This window comes from Cyprinus carpio, chromosome A7, assembly GCF_018340385.1.
Source record: "Cyprinus carpio isolate SPL01 chromosome A7, ASM1834038v1, whole genome shotgun sequence".
NCBI classification, from domain to species: domain Eukaryota; kingdom Metazoa; phylum Chordata; class Actinopteri; order Cypriniformes; family Cyprinidae; genus Cyprinus; species Cyprinus carpio.
Genome location: NC_056578.1, coordinates 11950227 through 11972117, shown reverse-complemented (window position 1 = coordinate 11972117; position 21891 = coordinate 11950227). Strand labels below are relative to the sequence as shown.

The 21891-nt window shown below is 36.1% G+C and overlaps 2 protein-coding genes across 3 annotated transcripts; one reads left to right on the top strand and one right to left on the bottom strand.

Annotated features, from left to right (window-relative positions):
- The first annotated feature begins 1112 nt into the window (after nt 1–1112).
- LOC109073614 (odorant receptor 131-2-like) lies at nt 1113–4532 on the top strand. Its single transcript, XM_019089705.2, has 2 exons — nt 1113–2245; nt 3570–4532. Exons 1-2 carry the CDS (start codon nt 1329–1331, stop codon nt 3628–3630), a joined length of 978 nt encoding a protein of 325 aa, XP_018945250.1. The 5' UTR covers nt 1113–1328; the 3' UTR covers nt 3631–4532.
- A 70-nt stretch (nt 4533–4602) lies between these two features.
- On the bottom strand, nt 4603–20791 carry LOC109073618 (very long-chain specific acyl-CoA dehydrogenase, mitochondrial-like). Of its 2 annotated transcripts, XM_042759682.1 has the most exons (21): nt 20526–20790; nt 20294–20446; nt 19683–19752; nt 18840–18914; nt 18556–18628; nt 18249–18313; nt 17753–17887; nt 17493–17637; nt 15822–15951; nt 12020–12145; nt 11670–11868; nt 10489–10593; nt 8801–8887; nt 8609–8671; nt 6972–7073; nt 6697–6794; nt 6506–6578; nt 6265–6337; nt 5914–5986; nt 5391–5466; nt 4603–5301 (listed from the first exon to the last, which is right to left on the bottom strand). In XM_042759682.1, the coding sequence occupies exons 2-21, from the start codon at nt 20365–20367 to the stop codon at nt 5164–5166; spliced, it is 1980 nt and encodes a 659-aa protein (XP_042615616.1). In that variant the 5' UTR covers nt 20368–20446; nt 20526–20790; the 3' UTR covers nt 4603–5163. The 2 variants fall into 2 exon arrangements, with proteins under 2 accessions (XP_042615616.1, XP_042615617.1); XM_042759683.1 differs by lacking the exon at nt 18840–18914 and having other exon boundaries at nt 20526–20791.
- Nucleotides 20792–21891: the final 1100 nt, after the last annotated feature.

Sequence of the window (21891 nt, the reverse complement as noted above, 5' to 3'; positions counted from 1 at the left end):
AATAACTGCTTATCAAAACCAAGGTTGACATCACTGTATTCTGTTTGCACCAATATATATTATATTTGTGCTTCTTTTAGGCTCATGATTAATTTAAATGTAATTTTAATTTAATGATTAGGTAGTTAATAAGCGGAGATGTTCTGTTTATCTACAGTAGGACGGGATTTAACGATGTAGGCTGATGTGCTTCTTTTCCTTATTACTAATCTTTATTGTTAACCATATTGATGAGAAATGTGATGTATATGTAAAATCCATAGGCTAATTTAATTCAGTTTTGTTCTGTAATGTTGTAATGTTTTTTTTTCTGCACACACACATACATTACACGTACACATGAACGCTCTTTTCAAACACAAGCTTATAACACACATGATATCTGCCACATAATGACTACTACAAATTACAAATTATATATAATTGTATTTCATATAAAGGGAAAATTAAAAGTGAGTTTAATCCAAGCAGCTCTAATGGCGCGGTGTTGCCATTTAAACATGTTAATTACCAAAACAAAACGTTCCTTGTACTGTCTCTGGAAAAAATCAACAGTGATTGATCAGCCTTTATTTATACAGTATTGTAGACGTTATTATTACCTAGGCGAAGCAAAATTTGCTGAAATATAGGCTACAGTAAGAGCGCCTGCATGGCTGTCCATCAGATGCCTGTCAAAGTTGAGTTCGTTACTATAGCAACAGTAAAACTTTCATGTCGTTATAACGAGAAAACAAACTTTCGTTATGTCGAGATAACGAGAAAATTAAGTCGTTATAACGAGAAAACGAACTTCGTTATGTCGAGATAACGAGAAAATTAAGTCGTTATAACGAGAAAACGAACTTCGTTATGTCGAGATAACGAGAAAATTAAGTCGTTATAACGAGAAAACAAAAAGGAAAAAAACTATAATGGATGGCCGCTTAGAACTTCCGTAAAAAACCTATATCAAAACCTATATTAAAACATATATGTTTATATAGGTTATTTCCATGTGGGTACACACAAAAAGGCGCCGAAATGTGTGCTACTCAAACACGCCCCCCTCGGTCTCTCTCTCTCTCTCTCTCTCTCTCTCTGCTGCTGCTGCTCTAGAGAGGGAAGTAAAAGACTCTTTCCATCACAAGGCTGACTTTTATGCGAGGTCCGCTGTTATTTTTTGACCGACCAGAATCAAGAAACGAATTCACATGAACATTCGGATTTTTGAGGAAACTTTTACCAACGTCGAGCCAAATGAACCGTCCGCACCTGCTGAAAGCGTTTTGTTCTGGAACGTTTTGGTTCTACTACTGTATACGAGAGAAGCCTGAAGAAGCGGTAGGATGTCAAGTGCTACAGATGATGTCAACTCGTATCCACACGTACGTGTTTGGGCAGCGGGAGTTTCTTTGATCATTTTGGCTTTTTTCAACTTGATCATCAACTGGACCATAGTGCGCGAGGTGCGCCTGCGGAGCCACGCGCGCTTCGTCCTCGTGTTCCATTTGTTGTTCTCCGCGCTGGTTTACTTCGCAGTAAGCTTTAGCTTTAACTTACAAAGCTACCTGAAAGCAGCGACCACGCCAAGCATATGCATGGTGCTAATCAAAGGTCTTATGACAAGCGGCTCCAATATCATCATCACCATCACGGCGATGGCGCTGGACCGTTATTTTGCCATATGTTACCCGCTCCACTATAGCAAATTTTGTTTCAAACCCTGGCCATGGCTCATCGGGATCCTAACATGGGGACTCGCGTCGATTATTCCTCTTACCCTATCGCCCAAAATAGAAAATGGCACTGTGCCCTGTGGAAGGAAATCTTTGCAAGGCGGAGAAATGCACAAAATCGTTCTAATATCAATTTGCACTGTTATTATCGTGTACAGCTATGTACGGATCTTATATGAGGGTCGTCGTCTGGGTGTGCTGAACCGGCGCAACCGAGCTGCATGTAGGACTATCGCTCTCCACGGCACGCAGCTGGCCGTCTTCATCCTCCCAAATTTCATACTGTTTTTGCTGCATATACTTAAAAGCAGAAGGTTACTCGAGAGTTCCACAAAAGAGCTTTTTGCTGTCATAAGTTTTGCCTTCTTCAGCCTGGCGCAGTGCATCGCGCCGATAGTATACGGACTGCGTAAAGAGGAACTACTGGAACATCTTAATCACCGGTTCCCGTGTTTATCCGGCCAGTTGAAACGCATTTTGGAGTGGACTGTCAATATCACACATCCCAGTCGGCGTCGCCAGCAAAGGTAGGTTAATAAAGTAGAATAACAATTTACCGTTTACTCGTCTCTGCGAAGGCGCATTGCAGTTGCATTAATGTGCAGTTGGTAACGCGCACTTGCCATTAAATTAAAACTTGTATTAAGACTTTAAGTTGGTTTAAGACAGAAATGTTTGGCTTTTGCTTATGGTCTTATGTGGACTGTGATCTGGTGAAGAATTGGTTAGGTTGACTGAATTATAATACACTGAAAAACAAATGTTCCAATTTAGCTTGCTTTTACAGCTTCATGTCATAGAAGACACATAGCACTGCCAAATACATATTATAGCAATATGGAAATATAATAATATTAATCGTTTGCTCATTGGATATTAAAAGACAATATAATACAAAAGTAAAAATAGATTTGTATGGGATTCTAAATACTGTTTATTTTGCTTGGTCTCAGGAGAAGTATTTTGATAAATGTCTGTGTGGGAGGCAAAAATCTGTTTCCACATCAAAGTGAAGTGGTATCAAGTAGTAAACATCAGTCATTGTTCATCTGGTCTAATCCATCTAAACTTCAGTTCTAAAGTTTAGGGTCGGTAACATTTTTAATGTTTTTAAAACAATAACCATATTCTATTTTAATACATTTTAAAATAACAGCCATTTATTCCTGTGATGTCAGCTGAATTTTCAGCAGCCATTACTCCAGTCTTCAGTGTCACATGATCTTCCAGAAATCATTCTAACATGCTGATTTGCTGCTAAAAAAAAAACATTTCTTATTATTACCAATGGTGAAAACAGTTGTAGTGCTTAATATGTTTGTGGATTATTTGATTAATAGAAGCAGTTATTTTTAAATAGATATTTTTTCAAACAAGTCTTAAAGACACTTTTGATTATTTTAATGCATCTTTGCTGAGAATCAAAGTATTCTTTCAATAAATAATACATCTTTCTGACCACAACGTTTTGAACAGTAGTGTAGACCTATGATAAAGATTTAGAAAGATGCTTATATATTTATCACACCTAAGAACACTCACATCTGACATGTTTTCTAACCTGAGAAACTACTGAGTACAGTCTGCTCTACACTGGTTTGCTGATCTCCCAGCCTGATCAGGCTGGTTTTAGAGGGGTTTTGCCCAACAAAACCAGATGAGCACCAGCTTGTACAGGCTGGGAGGCCATATTAAATCAGCCAAGACCAGTAAACCACCTTAGGCAGGTTTCTCTCAGCAGTCAGTAAAACGAAAGACCATACTGAAAAATAAATATTGACCACCAAATTGTACATGATATGAAATCCATGCTGGAATCTTTATTAATCTAACATATTGGGTTTATTTCAGGGAGCGGAGAATGACTTCAGAGACTTTATTATCAAGGGAGATCTCACAGACGACTGTGTGACATCTTTGGATTAAGATGGATTTGGATTTACTTACAGAGACTTGACATTTTTTATTGAGAAAACAAACTTGTGACTTCCAGAAAACTGTGAGAATTTTTACTCTTCAAGTCATAAATTCATTAAGTCTGAGTAAAATACAGCAACTACACAGTATTCAGGATTTACTTTTACCAAATGGAAAGTTGAAGAAAATCAACTGTGATTTTTAATTTAACATTAACTGTAAATAGTACCAGTGACTTATTGTCATGCAAACAAGTAACAATTATGCGGCAAGGATCTGAATTCTTATTATTCTAATAGCTGTACCAATGCATACTTTGTTCTGGCAAAACTTAACAGTATTTCACAGTCAAATATATATATATATATATATAAGCTAATGACCCAAGTAAACAAACTAAAACTTAGACTGTGATGTGTGGTTAAACTGGTGATACTGAAAGATTTGTAGTATTTGATATACTGTTTGTAACCACAGCATCTTGAGTTGTCAAGACACACAGGTTCAATAAGGTCACTAATGTTCTTTTACAGTTTGCTGTAAACTGTCTATTTACAATATAATACTGCATTCACAAGCTAATGCACTGGTGAAAGGACAAAACGTATGATTCTGCAACAAAGAGTGAGTATTTATAATTATGTCAGGTCAGTGCAAGTGTATTGTTAACAGGCATTTTTTGTATGTTTGCTTTATAAGTAATTACATGCCTTATGGGAAATGCAACAGAAAATGAAAGAAGGGGGGAAAATCATTTAAAATACATGGCTTTACAAAAAAATCCAATGGGAGGAACAAACGTACCATCTTCCCGGAGGCAATCTGTGTAATTTCTAAATTACAGAAGTTTATGTGGTATTGGCCATTTGTAATAAAGATCTTTTGTATTTATGTTAAGATCATACTGTTATTTAGTTCACAAAAACAAAACAAATCACATTTCCAAGTAACAGAGACAAACGACATGTTAATGATATGAGACTCAAAAGACTTTATATTATAGTTATGAGAACAAACTTCTGGGTAAGACACTTCACATAACAACCATGGGAACAGCTAAAGTTGAGGTTCAATGTAAAACCGCTAAATAAAAATGTTTTTCAACAATGACAAATTGAAAACATTTGCAAAATGCTAGCAGCTGGACCGGATATTGGACTGAGGTTTGTTGACAAGTCTAAAGTACTTCAGTCAGAGCTTTTAACACTCTTCGAAGCAGACTAGGTTTCACCATTGGTTCATTTTAATCAACCCTTTTCTAAATTTCTTTTTTTACATATACAAAAAGTACTAAATTCATAAACACAAATCCAATCCTTTAATGTACACCTAAATCTGCAAGTCCCATTCATTCATTTACATACTTAATTATGAAATATTAAAGCACTCCTGTGGTCAAAGTACACAATGTGACAGACTCCACTTATAATGGATTGCAGCACTGAACAGTCTGAGTTAAGAGATATGGGCAGGTGTGACTGACTGGTTTGAGAAGAGATGGTCAGGTAACAGGAGGAAGAGCAGAGCTTTAAAAGCCCAGAGGATGAGGAGATACCACCCCTCCGTTTTCTACCACAGCAGCAGAAATGGCACGCAAGTTCTTGAAGATCTGCTTGGAGGTCCCTGACCTGAGGAACTTGATGTCCTGCATGACTCTCTCATGGGCCTAAAGGAAGGAAATCATAGATTAATGCTTAAAGATTGGAAGAAGTTAAAGAAGTAATAAAAAAAAATACATGGACACTGAACACTGACCTCAGTAACCCAGGTTTCACACAGCATCTTCTCATGCTGTGCAGAAGGGTGAGCTTGGCTGAGAGACCTGGATGCTCTGAGAAAGTAAAACGAGTAAACACACACACAAACAAGGGCAAATGTTGTATCATAAGTAGAGCTGAATGATCTCTCCTTTAATTAGGCTATTAACAACTGTATTTCCAGTAATGCATGAGCATCCAGTTTACATTTTCATTTCACTAATACATAAGTAGGAAATCTTGAGCTTAATGTCCCAAATCAGCAGAGCCTATCCGAAAGTGTCTATGATATTCTGTTCAGCTTGAATCTCTCATTCATTGTTACCCAATTGCATTTTTTTTTTTTTTTTGGTAATAGCACACCTTTCCTTTTTTAAGCTGCATGATTTAAGGTAACCTTTACATCTGTAGTACAAACATTGTCAAAGTTGAACACTTTGGGTGAGGGATTTTTTTTAAAAACGCCTTACCCTGAGTATGAGCAGTTGTATAGGTTTTGAAAATGAATACAAATAACTTACCTGGACAAGACCACAACCATGGCGTACAGATCAATGGCACAGTCTGCAACTCTCTTCAGAACAAACTGTTCATCTAAAAAGCCACATGAACAGAATCACTCAATCACAATGAGAAAAGTTCAATCCACATGCTCATATGGACACCTGACAAAGCTTTTGTCACAATATTTAGCTGTAATAAGGAAAATATGTAAAGTGAAAGCAAAATAAAAAGAGTTGAAACCAGGATGAATTAACATGCAAAACACACACACACACAAAAAGTCCACAGCAAATGCCAACGCAGACTAAAGCAAATACTGTAATATAATCTAGCAAGATCTAGCAGCACTATGCAAACACATCACTCACCAATGATTCTCTTTCCATGTTTCAAGAGAAGCTCTTCAATAACAGCTCCAAACTGCTCGATGGCTTTAACAGTTTCAAGAGGAGGAAAAAAAATAATTTAGCCCTGTGATCTACATCTTATTTAAGCTTTGGTGTTCTTGCTGGTATCCTGGCTGTTTTCCCTATGATTATTTCTAAATAAATATCATTCCAGCAATGGATGAACATCATCTCAAAGCACTATGGCTTTGCTTTAATTTACCAATTCTCCACTGTGGTTAAGCTCTGGATGGACCGTTCCCTGCAGCGTCAGTCCTGTCCCCAAGCCTGCCTTCCTGTCAGAGACAGAGAGATAAAGACAGACATATTGCAGGTTTATCAAGTTGATGCAAAGTACATGACAATGCAAAACAAAATATCTTGTGAGTGTTTTTAGAGATGTGAAGGTCTAACCTCTTGGCTCGCTTTGTGATTTCACTCGCCAACATCCCAGCATTACCGAAAGGGTTCTTTAGAGCTTTCTGCAAGCTCTTTAGCTGATTGCCTGCATTCTACAGAACAGAACACACATTTGAAATGTAATTTCCATACTGTTTGCATTAAAAGCTTGTGCATTGGCAGTTTTTAGTAGTGCCAGATGTCAACAACCACACGTGCTGTGAGCTTAAGGTGGTTTTGCAGTACAGGAAGCAGTTATGTTCTCAGCAGTGTTTTCTTTCCCCTTTTACCTGGAAGCCGTTGAGCGCTACGAACAGTCGCAGGATGTCATTGGTACCCTCAAAGATTCTGAAGATTCGCAGGTCCCTCAATACTCTTTCCACACCAGCGTCCTGCACCAATAACATTGTAATGTGAGTGTGAGACTGTGTCAAATTCCAACAAAAATGTTCAATCCATTCTTTTAATTCAGTTTAAATAGGAATTTACACAATAAGTGAGAACACAATAGAAATCTTTTTTTTACATTTTTTTTTTTTTTTTTATCAATGTTGAATTTTTTTTTTGCTGCTTAACATTTTATGGGAACCATGATATACTACCATTCGTAAGTTTGGTTAAGTAAGAAAAATAACACTTTCATAACACCTTTATACAGCAAAGACACATTAAACGTTATTTAAAAGTGACAGTAAAGACATTTATAATGTTACACAAGATATATATTTCAACTAAATGCTATATTTATATATGTATAAAAACAAGTGGAGCTGAGAGACTTGTGGTTCTAATCTATCAGATCAGCAGCCCGCAAAAGAGACAGAAACTGATTAAACTCTTCTCTGGAAATTAGCAAAAATCAGTGACTAGGGGCTGCATCTGCACATTTTGCATCCCAACTGACATGAGAAAACAAAAAACAATACAACACAACACAGCACAGCACAGCACAAAGTCAATTTCCAGACGTGACCTACATTCAGCAAAGACCAATTTTATCTGTGTATGGTTTTGTGTTGTGGCGTGAAAGGTTAGCACGTCCGTTTCCCCACCTCGCTAACCAATCATACTGTTGCAGAGGTCTTCCTTTGCAAGACACCTCCAGTTTTTCCACCACCCAGGGACAGAACATTTAGGCCTCGAGGAGGTGATTGCCCACACAGTAGGTGTTTTTCAATGTTCACATTCTGAGTCACAATGCAGACACTATTATGTTACAACGTTATTGCAGCAAAATTAGACTTCCACCAAGAGTCTAGTTTCTGAAAAAGCTGACAAACATCTTTGAACAAAACCTTATCTATCTTATCTATTTATGGCCCTGTATATATCTAATACACAAAATAATAAAAACAATTTAACTTGATCTAAAACCAGAGAATCATGCATACCAGCCCTAAAAATTGCTCTATGTTAAAGCATTAAAGGAATAGATCACCCTAATATGAAAGTTTGCTGAAAGTTGGAGAAATTTGGCATTACAAAACTTTCTCACCTATGGATCCTCTTGTGATCCCCGAAAACAAGATTTTAACGTTAAAAAGTTCGTAATGATGGATTTGTTTATTACAAACACACCAGACATTAACTGATGGACTGGAGTTTACTGTGGATTACTTGTGGATTTTCGTGGTGTGCACCCATTCACTGCAGAGGATCTATTGGTGAGCAAGTGATGTAATGCTAAAATTTTTGTTTATATCTGTTCTGAAGAACCGTCTATCTTGGATGGCCTGAGGGTGATTCATTTTCAGCAAATTGTTGTTTTTGGGAGAACCGTTTCTTTAAGGGATTATGGACATAAAAGTATGACTTTCTGCAAATTAATTTGACTTGACTTAAACATCACAGATTGCATTTTAATGTACATTTTACATTTTAATGATCACAATACGATCACCACACACACAAAAACACACACACTGACCTTCATGAATCCCATTCCACCCATAATCTGAATGCATTCATCCGTCACCAACCAAGCTGCTTCCTAAAGGAAAATCCAGCGATGGTAAATTTGCAATATATTCTTTAAACCTCTGAACCTAAAAAATTCCAAAATATAAATGTGGGCTTAAATACTAGAACAACTGGGTTGAACAATATGTTAAACACTTACAGAAGCAAAGATTTTACTAATGGCCGCCTCAATCTGGAACTCTTTGGCTCCGCTGTCCATATTCCCACTAACCATGTAAGCCATGGACTAAGTCCATGGAGAAAAGATGAAAGGAGGGAAAAAAAGAAGCATCAATAAAAATGTTCAGAACAAACAAACTGCTTAATGTAATGGAAAACAGACACAGAAAACACAACAGATGATAAATAAGCTATGTATTTTTAGACTTTCACCACATGTGACCCATTCAAATCACTCAGAAATGATGGGGAAGCGTCCACTTCCTCTAAGTCATGTGGAAGTAAGACATTCATAGACTGAGCTCTGAAAGTGTACACAGCTAAAACGCTGATTTCTGCAAAGTCCATAAAAAGCGCACTGACCATTAGAGATGCTTCGTCTTTGGACTGTGTCACTTTGCTTAATGTATGGGATCAAATAAAAGCTGAATTTACTTGACTCTATAAAAAGATGTCATATGTAATTTAGTGGTTCCCAACCTGGGGTCCGTGCCCTCCGTAGGGCTGGCCGATAAAACGATAACGATAATTACCGTGATAAAATAAAACGATAACGATAATTACCGTGATAAAATAAAACGATAACGATAATTACCGTGATAAAATAAAACGATAACGATAATTACCGTGATAAAATAAAACGATAACAAGAGTTTGATAAATGTTTATGTGAAAAAAGCGGAACGAAACAGCACTACTCATTTGAAGTAGTTCAAAGTTCAAACGGCAGCACGAGCTCACTAGAGCAGATGTGTTTACTCGCTGATGAATCTCAGTCACGAGAGCACAAAAAGAGCTGTGAGATCCAGTGTGAAGCAACTGAATTCAGCGACGACCGCAAATGATTTAAACCAGTTTAAAGCCAGATGAAACAGCACTGACAAACAGCATAAACACTGTGCAAAACGATACAGTCAGAAGGCTTTTCAATCTACAAATCGCCATCATTTACCATGTATTTACTGTAGTAACACTAATGGCACCATGGTATTATGGGAGAAATTTGAGATATTCATATCAATCTTTATTATATTATTAATGTAGATATGTATTACACATATTAAAGGAGTAATGAAATGTAATTATAGTATTTTCTAATTAAGATAACGCATTTGTGCATTTATACTAAATGTATTTAGACTACTGTTTTTCATACAAATACCTAGAAACCACATTGTTGAATTTTTACCAGGGTATTGAGGTGCTATATTTGTGGTTTTAACTCTGGTTATCATGATCTAAATGTATGCTACTATGGAAGAACAATTGTTAATTTTAATAAAATCATAAAAAAATGAGGTTGTTAAAATTTATACAGATGTTATTGCTGTATATAATGAACATAAACTTGCATCTGCATCCTAACTCAAGCTACTACAACTGTCAAATTTGCATTTCTGAGACAAAAAAAAATACTGCATATATACATATATATATATATATATATAATTATATATATATATATATATATATATATATATATATATATATATATATATATATATATATGGGGGAGGGGGCTCAGATTGTCATATGTGTACATAGGTGGGGCCCCATGAATAAAAGGATGGGAACCACTAATATAGTTAGTAGACAGTGTGTGACTTTCAAATTACCTTGTTGCCTGAGGGGAAAGTCAACATGTGACAAAGCAGCAAGTAAGCTCACCTCTGTCACATACTGAAGCATTGCCATTCTGGCCATCTTTTCCTGAATGGCACCATAGTTGTGGATCTTGTTGCCAAACTGAGTCCGGTTAGCAGCATGGTCCACCTGTTCAAGAGAGAAAAAAAAGAGGAAATATAGAGACTATGTAACTGGTGATAATGGACATAATAGCTTGAAAAACAATTATGCATGTGCAAAATGCTCATATATTCAATTTAATCCAAAAATTAGCTGGAGTTATTGCAGAAATTAAATCTACATGTATACTGATGAGACAAAAACATGACTGGTATTTATCAAATAATATGAGGGCACGGTTTTACAGCATATGCATTCCCAAATGCTTATTTTTTATGGCTTGACACTTGCTATGTTGAATCTAACCTTAAAACAAACTAGTAACTGAAGACCCACAGGGCAAGTGTACTGCAGTGAATAAGGTCTATGCTTAGTTTCTGCATTTAAGAGTTCCTGGTCTGAGACGGATGCACAAACACGAAGACAAACATAGATGCCTGTGTAAGAGAAAGCAGCGTGGCTGTCGAGAAATCGTCTCCTCCCTCTGCGAGAAAACTGTTGTGGCCCACAATCATTTAGCAACTGCAAATATCATGAAAGCATAATGCAAAAAGTGCACCAGCATCCTGTTCTTGTACATGTGGATTTATTTTAAGCAACCAAAAATGTGCATATTTAAGAATTGCAATGGTTTTAGAAGAAACTGAATTTGTTTTTTTGTATTTGGCAGATGCTTTTACACCGACTTACGGTGCCTTCAAGCTGTATTTTATCAGTTGCCCAAGAATTCATAACTTTCACAAATTAGCTTTTAAGAAATTAGCCAACTGTGATGAGCAACGAGAGAAAAATACGCGGGAAAATTGTGGTGAGGCATGTGCCAATACAAGCACAGATGCCACGCAGCACAGGGACAGTGCAATGCATGCTGAGGAATTTCCCTGCATATTAAGCAGAGGAAGTGAGGATGATAGGGGTGTCAGCGGGTGGGAGGATGTGGCCTTACATTGGCGCTAACAAAACAGCATGCTAGACAAACTAAGTACGAGAAGAGGAAATGAAAATGAAAGCGAGAAAAACTTGCTGGAATAGGCATGAAAGAAGCAAACAGCTTACAAACAGAACAAACATCAGATAACGTTCACTTATGCACACATACGCACCGCTTTGGAGATGACACCCTTCATGGTGCCAGAGAGTGCGGCGGCCATGCCGAAGCGGCCATTGTTGAGGATGTTCATGGCCACTTTGAATCCACCTCCAACCTCTCCCAGCACACACTCCGCAGGGACACGCACGTTCTCAAAATACACTTCTGCCGTGTTGGATGCTTTAATGCCCATCTTTTTCTCAGGTGGACCACTGAGAGATAAAGCAAAAGTGAATTTAGAAAGAACAACAGATAAAGAGACAAGAGCGATGATGATGACGGAGGGGGGAAATGGTCCGTGAAAAATTTTAACTCAAAGGATTATTGATCAGAGAACTGCTTAGAGGCAAAACCAGCACTTACTGTGTGACTCCTCCGAAGCTCCTCTCCACAATGAACGCTGTAATTTTGTCCTTCATCTCTCCAGTCTTCTCATCCTTCATGGGCGTCTTTGCAAACACAGTGAAGATCTCAGCAATGCCTCCATTACTAAGACAGAGGAGGCAAAGAACCTGCTTACTATCAATAATGCAATATGATGGGGTCTTCAACCTTTATCAGGCCTAGGACTCCTTTGTGGATGGAAAGATAGAGAAGGGACCACCTGTTACATATTGTTAGAACGTGTTGCATTCTAAAGGCCCGTTCACAGCAAGGATGAAAACTACAACAATAACTATAACGTTTTAATTATCAGTTTAATTCTATGACAATAGGAAGGACCCCATCACAGCTATAAAGAAAACTACACAGAGGAACAATTTCATTGGATTTTTCAGTTGATGGATAACAGAATCCACACAATTTTAAACAGCTTGAGCATATTAAAGCAATGAGTGACAAAATGGCAATGCGTGGTTATAATAAACAGAACCATATTGTGTGTTGGTGTGGATGCTAATATAATTATCATTATAGTTATCATTCTTGGTGTGAACAAGCCATACAGTATTATTTTAATGCATTTATATACTTTATTAGTATGCTTACATAAATAATGATCTATTATTCATATACCTGTACATTTTAATTTTATTTGTGAGAGGGCCAATGAAACATTTAACTAAGCTTCAACTTCTTGACTTGAGCTTTGGAGTAAGTGAACATAATATTGTATTTTTGTTTTCACAAAACATGTTAACACATTTTACAAACCCGATTCCAAAAACGTTGGGACACTGTACAAATTGTGAGTAAAAAAAGAAATGGAATAATTTACAAATCTCATAAACTAATATTTTATTCACAATAGAAATATAGATAACATATCAAATGTTGAAAGTGAGACATTTTGAAATGTCATGCCAAATATTGGCTCATTTTGGATTTTATGAGAGCTACACATTCCAAAAAAAGTTGGGACAGGTAGCAATAAGAGGCTTGAAAAGTTAAATATACATATAAGGAACAGCTGGAGGACCAATTTGCAACTTATTAGATCAATTGGCAACATGATTGGGTATAAAAAGAGCCTCTCAGAGTGGCAGTGTCTCTCAGAAGTCAAGATGGGCAGAGGATCACCAATTCCCCCAATGCTGCGGCGAAAAATAGTGGAGCAATATCAGAAAGGAGTTTCTCAGAGAAAAATTGCAAAGAGTTTGAAGTTATCATCATCTACAGTGCATAATAATATCCAAAGATTCAGAGAATCTAGAACAATCTCTGTGCGTAAGGGTCAAGGCTGGAAAACAATACTGGATGCCCGTGATCTTCGGGGCCCTTAGACGGCACTGCATCACATACAGGAATGCTACTTTAATGGAAATCACAACATGGGCTCAGGAATACTTCCAGAAAACATTGTCGGTGAACACAATCCACCGTGCCATTCGCAGTTGCCGGATATAACTCTATAGTCAGAAAAGAAGGCATATCTAAACATGATCCAGAAGTGCAGGTGTGTCTCTGGGCCAATGCTCATTTAAAATGGACTGTGGCAAAGTGGAAAACTGTTCTGTGGTCAGACAAATCAAAATTTGAAGTTCTTTTTGGAAATATCATCCGGACTAAAGAGGACAAGGAGAACCCAAGTTGTTATCAGCGCCAGTGTTGGGGGTAATGCATTACAAGTAACGCGAGTTACGTAATCAGATTACTTTTTTCAAGTAACTAGTAAAGTAATGCATTAATTTTTAATTTACAAGAAAATATCTGAGTTACTTTTTCAAAAAAGTAACGGCAGTTACTTTATATTCCCATTTTTTGACTGACAAGCCTCCTGTTCCCATATTGGGAGAAATCGGAAGTATGGAGGCGTTGTGTGCACTGTGTGAACATGATGTTAATGTAGTTCTAGACTAAATGTGAATGTGCATTAATTCATCCCACTCACAAAAAAAAAAAAACAAAACAGATTATGACGCAAACCTGCAATAACTAAATATATTTAATAACACAAAGAATATGACGAAAACCTGCAATAACTAAATATATTTAATAACACAAATGTATCTATTCCCATTTTATTAACAGTGTCTTTGCTGCTGACCTTTAATGATCCAGTTCAACCATACTAATAATCAAAAATGACTTTAGATAAACTAACAATTGTGCTTCATTGTTTTTTTTTTACTGCTGAAGAGTGTTGAACCATCTTCTCCTGTGTGCTACTGTACAGACGTGAATTTACTTTTCCTTCAGCCTGAGGTTTATTCATTACACTTTTTGGTGTGAAAGGCCTTTTACATTTGCTATAAATAAAACTTCTTATATTAAAAACAATCAAGCCCTGCTCATATTTTAAAAGTAACGTGAAAGTAACGCAAAAGTAATGTAACACATTACTTTCCATAAAAAGTAACTAAGTAACGTATTTAGTTACTTTTTTAGGGAGTAATGCAATATTGTAAGGCATTACTTTTAAAAGTAACTTTCCCCAACACTGATCAGCGCTCAGTTCAGAAACCTGCATCTCTGATGGTATGGGGTTGCATGAGTGTATGTGGCATGAGCAGCTTACACATCTGGAAAGGCACCATCAATGCTGAAAGGTATATCCAAGTTCTAGAACAACATATGCTCCCATCCAGACATCGTCTCTTTCAGGGAAGACCTTGCATTTTCCAACATGACAATGCCAGACCACATACTGCATCAATTACTACATCATGGCTGCGTAGAAGAAGGATCCGGGTACTGAAATGGCCAGCCTGCAGTCCAGATCTTTTACCCATAGAAAACATTTGGTGCATCATAAAGAGGAAGATGCGACAAAGAAGATCTAAGACAGTTGAGCAACTAGAAGCCTGTATTAGACAAGAATGGGACAACATTCCTATTCCTAAACTTGAGCAACTTGTGTCCTCAGTCCCCAGACGTTTGCAGACTGTTAAAAAACAGAAGGGGGATGACACACAGTGGTAAACATGGCCTTGTCCCAACTTTTTTTGAGATGTGTTGATGCCATGAAATTTAAAATCAACTCAGTTTAAACATTTGATATGTCATCTATGTTGTATTCTGAATAAAATTTTGAAATTTGAAACTTCTACATCATTGCATTCTGTTTTTATTCACAATTTGTACAGTGTCCCAACTTTTTTGGAATCGGGTTTGTACATTTCTTTTTGCTTTTCTTAATTTTTTTTAATTACTTAATTTTTTTTTTTTTTTTTTTTGCCCATTATACGTCCATCAAGCCCCCAAAATTATATTTCACATTAATTTAAAAAGTAGCAAAACACCTCACCTCATCAAGCTGCACAATGTGATTGTATCGGGCAAGCGTGGCAAAGTTTATTATTAAAAGTTAGGGGTTTAGAAAATCCCCTTTGCCTCCAGTATGACAATAAAAACCATGATGCCTGCTAAGCTCCACTAAGTATAACGGTTCTTCACACTAATAAACATATGCATTTATGAGTTGCTAAAATGCACTGTGAAAGTTCTCAGGTTGTTACCCACCACACACACACACACAAACACACACACACACACACACACACACACAGGCACACAAATGCCCAGAAACGCTGTTTTGAATGACTGTACTGCTGAGAGAGGCAATTAATGGCAAGATATCATCCAAGTGGACATGAACCAGTCTGTAATATGTTTAGTGATGATGCCCCCTAGTGGCAACAAAAGAGATGAACATCTTTGCCACCACACACTGTGTGTGGGTGTTTGTGTGCATTTGTTAAAAGTAAAATCACATCCAACACACCTGATCCAGATCTTGCTTCCATTCAGGGTGTAGTACTGTCCGCAGGGGGAACGAACTGCATTGGTTTTAATGGAGGCTGCATCAGAACCACTCGCAGGTTCAGTAAGACAGAAGGCAGCAATGTGCTCTCCTACCAAAAACACACAGGACAGAGTTATTATTCAGCAACAATAGGCAATATTAAAGGGATAGTTCACCCAAAAATTAAAATACTCTTATTAATTCATATAAACTTTTTTATATTTATATTAATGAATTCTCTGAAGAATTAAGTGATGTATGCTTGGTAATACTATAATCACTTTATGTACGCTGATGATTTAGTTTTTTTTTTCCCTGAGTAGTGTTGGTTTTTACCAGCTGCTAAATATATGTTCTGATCATTTGATTAGATATGATGTAGAATATAATACAAAACAAAAAAAAAGTGTTGCCATGATGTGCAGAACAAAAGAAGATAAAGATCTTAATTTCCCTGATTTTTATCCGTCAGGGCAAATATTAAATATGTGCACTAAAACAAAACATCTGGGTCACACTATTAATGATGAAATGAGTGAGTGATGATGAGGACATGTATAGGCAGCGTTGTATGTTATATGCTCAAGCAAATATGTTGGTGAGAAAATTTTATGTGTGTTTGGATCAGGTAAAGATAAACCTTTTTAGAGCATATTGCACATCTTTTTATACTGCTCCTTTGTGAGTTAAGTTTAAAGAAAGCCTAAGCAAGCTTCAGGTTGCTTACATTGATAATCTGAGGATCCTGCTGAAAAAAACAACAACAAGGTAGACCAATGCAAGTGATCTATTCTGTAAGGTAAGAGTACAATCCTTTCCGGCTTTAATGAGAAATCTGATGTATAAATTCATTTGTCAGTTGGATGATTCACAGAATGCTATTATAGTGTTGCTGTTAAATCCTAGGCTTATTGTGGTGCGATATCAGTCACTTATAAGTTATTTGAAACATTGGTATAAATATATTTTTTAATATGTATAGCTTATGGACCTTGAATCTGGAAATAAAGTTGAATCAAACTGTATCGAATCTCTTTCTAAGATGACTGCTCATTATGGGTTTTTCTATGTCAGATTCTTACAATTTTTAGATTTGGTCTGCTCATCTTGAAAGTCTGGTAACATTAGTTTAATATTTGAGAAAAAAGCAATTACTGTGCAGTGAAGTTTAATCTTTGTTTTTATATTGGTGTGAATTGACCATGAACTAACATTAAAGATAGTGGACCAAAAATACACATTTTAAACATTTGTAAAAAAAAAAAAAAAAAACTAACATGAACATCAAATATTATTTCTTATAGTATTGTGCAATATTTGTTTACAGTTCTTTAAAGTGCATTTTATGAAGTTTATTCAACATGAATAAATGACTTAAATCACAGTTTGCAACTATTTGTTTTCTAATTAATCATCAACCAATTTTTCAGTCATGACAGCCCCATTTGGAATATTTGTGGCTGACTTTGTATGTGTCAGAAAATAAGTAAATGTATTATTTATAATACAGGGTGAAGCACTGACAGTACAAAATATGCCCAAATATTATGGCTATTTCTAAATTCTATGTTAAGTTTAAGTCACAGTTAAACATTGGTGCAGTTGTTGTGAGTGCTCTTCACATTATCAAACATATTGTAGCTCACTCACCAGTGGCCAGCTTTGGAAGGTACTTCTCTTTCTGCTGAGGGTTACCAAAAAGCAGGATGCCTTTGAAGCCAATGGACTGATGGGCACCAAGAGTGATGCCCACACCCAGATCATGCATCCCAACAATCTCCACCAGCCTGGCGTACTGTTAACAGAGCGGTACATGCATACATTTCATGTGTATCTCTAGGTTTCTATTTGTTTATGTCTCTACCTCCTACTCAAATGGAAGAAGAACTAGAATGTATCTGTGATCTTACCTGTGTGTTGGTGAGGCCCACGCCACCAAGATCTGCAGGCACCTGAAGACCAAAAGCTCCCATCTCCTTCAGGCCTTCCATTGTGTGTTCCTCCACCTTCTCCAGAGCATCATTCTTCATGGGGTCATTCACTTCCTGGAAACACACATAGGAACATTGCAAAGAAAATTATAAAAAAAAAAAAATTTTGACTGCTTACATATTTCTTCTAAATTCTCAGTTTCATGTGAGCTATATTTTAGTATATTATATTAAAAGAATGTTTTGGAGGTAATAAAATTTAAATGCCTTTAATAAAATAAGGGTGGATAGTATAAATATTGTTTTGTCCAATAATGGGACCCTTTCTCAAAATTTAATTTTGAGCTTAATTTTCTCAACATTTGCCCATTGTTTGCGATTACAATGTACAAGTGTTTTCAAATATTTAAGGAAATCAGTCTATAAAAAAAGAATTCATTATTCTAAAATTGAAAGGTAGGTGAAATAAACTTACCTCAAAAAACTTACTGCATGGCCCAACTAACTCCTTGAGGAACTGTGACTGCTCTTCATTGAGCACTATATGGACGATTGAGAGAATATTCAGGGAAAAAAATACAGTAAACTCACACTCAGCAACACTGAAGTGTGAATATAAAGCATTGACACTACCAAAATAACCAATACTATAACATTTAAAAGCAAAAATCAGTCTAAGATCAACATTTTTCAGTTTTAGCAAACATCTGGTGACAACACAATAACACTAGGCCAATCTAAAACATACTTTAGCACAGGGGGAAAAAAGACTTTGGAGTCACCTGAGGGGAAGGGGAACACCTGAGAAGTGCTGATTTGCCCTTTGAACATGTTCACAGCAAAGGATTTTGACTCCTGAGGGGAAAAGTTATGAGCCTCTTACAGTAAAATATCAACACTGTCTGTATATTATAGAAAGATCATGAAAGTGTGTGGCATCATATTTGTCTTATAACTCATCTGAAAATACCTCAAGAGAATAAAAAGCAGCATTTGCAGTTATCATAAGATCTGCCTCTCAAATCAGTGCACAATGTGACTGAATCCAGCACATACACTCACGTACCACAATAGCCATCTTATCAAGCTTCTCAGCTGTCATTGTGGCGTCGCTGCCGACTACATTCTTGTCCAGAACAGCCTTGGTAAAAATAACAACTGCAAGTTACTGGTTTGTTTATATGCACGTAATAAAACTACACAGAAATCTACAGTATTCTCGTTTTTTCAGTGCTTAATAACCATTGGGCTTATATTGCTTATGACTTATTTTGTTGGTTTAAATGAAAGTAATTCTAAAAAAATTTACTAGATGAATGTTTTCACATTTGCATTTGTTCTAGGGCTTTCTAAGCTCTTCTGCTGAAAACCCTTTTCGGTTTGGTGGGTTCAAGTACAATGTGACAAGGTGACAAAGATTTCCATTGCTTGACATTGTGACAAAAAAGGCTACCAAGTAGAGCGCAGAGCAATGACAATGATCATATTACTTTCCCTTATAAACCTTCTCTCACACACAAACAAATAACCTCATGCACAACACACAAAAGTGTGAAAGTTAATCACACATAGTAATATTTTTATACTTTCCTTACCATCTCTGAATATTTATTCTGACATGTAGCATCTGATTTTGTGTAGGTCAACCACAATATTTACGTAACACATAAGACCACATGGCAAAACGCCTAGTGTCAAGCTCCTGTGTGTCATGTGAACTGGACGTGAACTTTACTCCAGATTTATACTAACGGCTGTCTGAGGACAAGCCCGTTTTTTTTTTCCACAGGACCTGACCGGATTGGCTACATCATGATCTGTTGTGTACTTGAGCTGACTCTGTGACATAACCTATGTTTGAAAATGTGATAATGAATACATTATATTGATATGCAATGACAAGCCTCACCTCTGCAGCCTGGCTCGCGTAAAAACGACCATTTTGCACTGCCACAACAGCTCCAGTTTGGCGCTGCGCTCTGACAAAGGAGAGAAAGTAGGAGATAATCATATTACAACCTCATCATCAACCCAATCACAAATTTTCTCTTAACCTCTTCTGAATCTATCTATCTATCTATCTATCTATCTATCAATCTATCTATCTATCAAAACACATATAGTTAGATATTCTAATTAGTTTTAGTTTCAGTTGTAGTCATAGTATTATTGTGTTTATTTTTAATGTTTCGTTAAGATTGGACAATGGCGTCATCCTGCGGTCAAATTGACTATTGCCATAGACTGTATAATAGACAATATTATACACACACACACACACACACACACATATATATATATATATATATATATATATATATATATATATATATATATATATACATATACACACACACATATATACACACACACACACACATATAAATATATGTTTATTCGGGAGACAATTTCAAATGATTTTAGTTCCTGTATATTCGATTTTTTCACCCTTCAGCTAACGAAAATCGTTTTTGTTTTAGATAATAATAAGCTCGACCTGAATGAATATAACGGTCTCACCCTGTGATAGCTGGTTGTAGACGGAAGACAGTGCTGCAGATCGCAGGACTTTGAGTAACTTTACGCAACAACATGATGATGAATAGGCCGAGACTCTTGTCTTTCTTGCCGAACGTTGTTTGTCTCTTGTGAAGGGGAAGTGTCACGCTTTGTCTGTGGATCGAGGAAAAATTAAAAAGGTCATTAAATGCCAATAAACAACTGGACGGAGTGTCCAACAATGCAGCCGAACCTGTTTTATTTCGCCCTTGACTGACTCTTCCAGTCCAGCGCAGACTGCAGACCCTCCTCCTGCGTACGGTGACGCGACTCGAACACTTGAACACTTCTGCCACAAAACACGTCTGAAATAGATCTCCAAATATGAAAACTACGGATAAACGAAGCGCTTTGATCCACTGTGTAGCTTACTGCCTACCGGAAGTACATATCCTTTACTTTAGTGGCAAAGGAAGAGCCACGTAACGCTGCTGATCTCAGATCAGCTTTTGCAGACACTTCGGGGGAGGTGCTACAATACAGCCCAAGGTTCCTTTGTGTATCACAGTGAAACGAAATGGACATAAACTGAACCCAGATATTTTTTATGAGACATTACATTAAATTATGTATAATATAATATTCCATATATATACATATGAGCTAACTTTTTATATGCAAAACGATTACATTTTCGCCATATTTAATATATAACGAATTAAAAAAAAAAAAAAAAAAAAAAAAAAAAAAAAAAAAATATATATATATATATATATATATATATATATATATATATATATATATATATATATATATATATATATATATATATATATATATATATAAAATCATCCACATAGGTAGTAATAATTTACATGTATTCATTTGGCAGACGCTTTTATCCAAAGCGACTACAGGGTTGAGGAATACAACAAGCGAGGTATCATAAGATAGCTCGAGAAGTGCCTGTTATTCAAGGTTTCAGTCATCATTCAAAAAAGTAAAAAGCTAGGACAGGAGGACAATTAGAAAACAGAAAAAGTCAAATCTTAGTTTATTATTATTATTATTTAATTATTATTATTAATTATTACAATTAACGTGGAAACAAATATGTAAAGGTTACGTTTTGAGAAAAGGTTAACTTTTTATTGAAAAAAGTCGCTTTTTATTTAAGTTAAGATATCTTTGGGTAGATCATTTTCTGTACAGGCACATTTATATACAAAACAACATAGAAAAGTATCAAACCATTATTTTGACCAACAAATATTGTAATTAATACATTGAATAAATTGACAAAATTTGGACAGCGTGTTAAATTCTAGATAATCATTGATTTTATATTGAAGTGATGGGTCTCCAGTGGCAACTTAGAGTGCTCCAGCCTTAAAAAATATTCATCCAAAAGTTACAATTCAGAAGATTATTTACTTACCCTCATGTTGTTCCAAATCTGCAAGAGTCTTTATTTAAGTTGAAAACAATATGATAATTTTTTGTTTAGATTTGGTTTTTTTTCAATAGCTGTTTGTGACAAAGCCTGTCAGACTAGCAAAATAACAACACTTAAAAGTTAATTCTCTTTAAGTCTCATTTGCAATCAATTTAGAAATGGC

Coding starts and splice junctions, on each gene's coding strand:
- LOC109073614 (XM_019089705.2), top strand. CDS start 1,329: ATGTCAAGTGCTACAGATGATGTCAACTCGTATCCACACGTACGTGTT. Junction 2,246..3,569: donor AGTCGGCGTCGCCAGCAAAG/GTAGGTTAATAA, acceptor GGTTTATTTCAG/GGAGCGGAGAATGACTTCAG.
- LOC109073618 (XM_042759682.1), bottom strand. CDS start 20,367: ATGTTGTTGCGTAAAGTTACTCAAAGTCCTGCGATCTGCAGCACTGTC. Junction 7,074..8,608: donor GTGGAATGGGATTCATGAAG/GTCAGTGTGTGT, acceptor TTATTGGTGCAG/GACGCTGGTGTGGAAAGAGT. Junction 6,338..6,505: donor TTAACCACAGTGGAGAATTG/GTAAATTAAAGC, acceptor CCTCCTCTTGAA/ACTGTTAAAGCCATCGAGCA.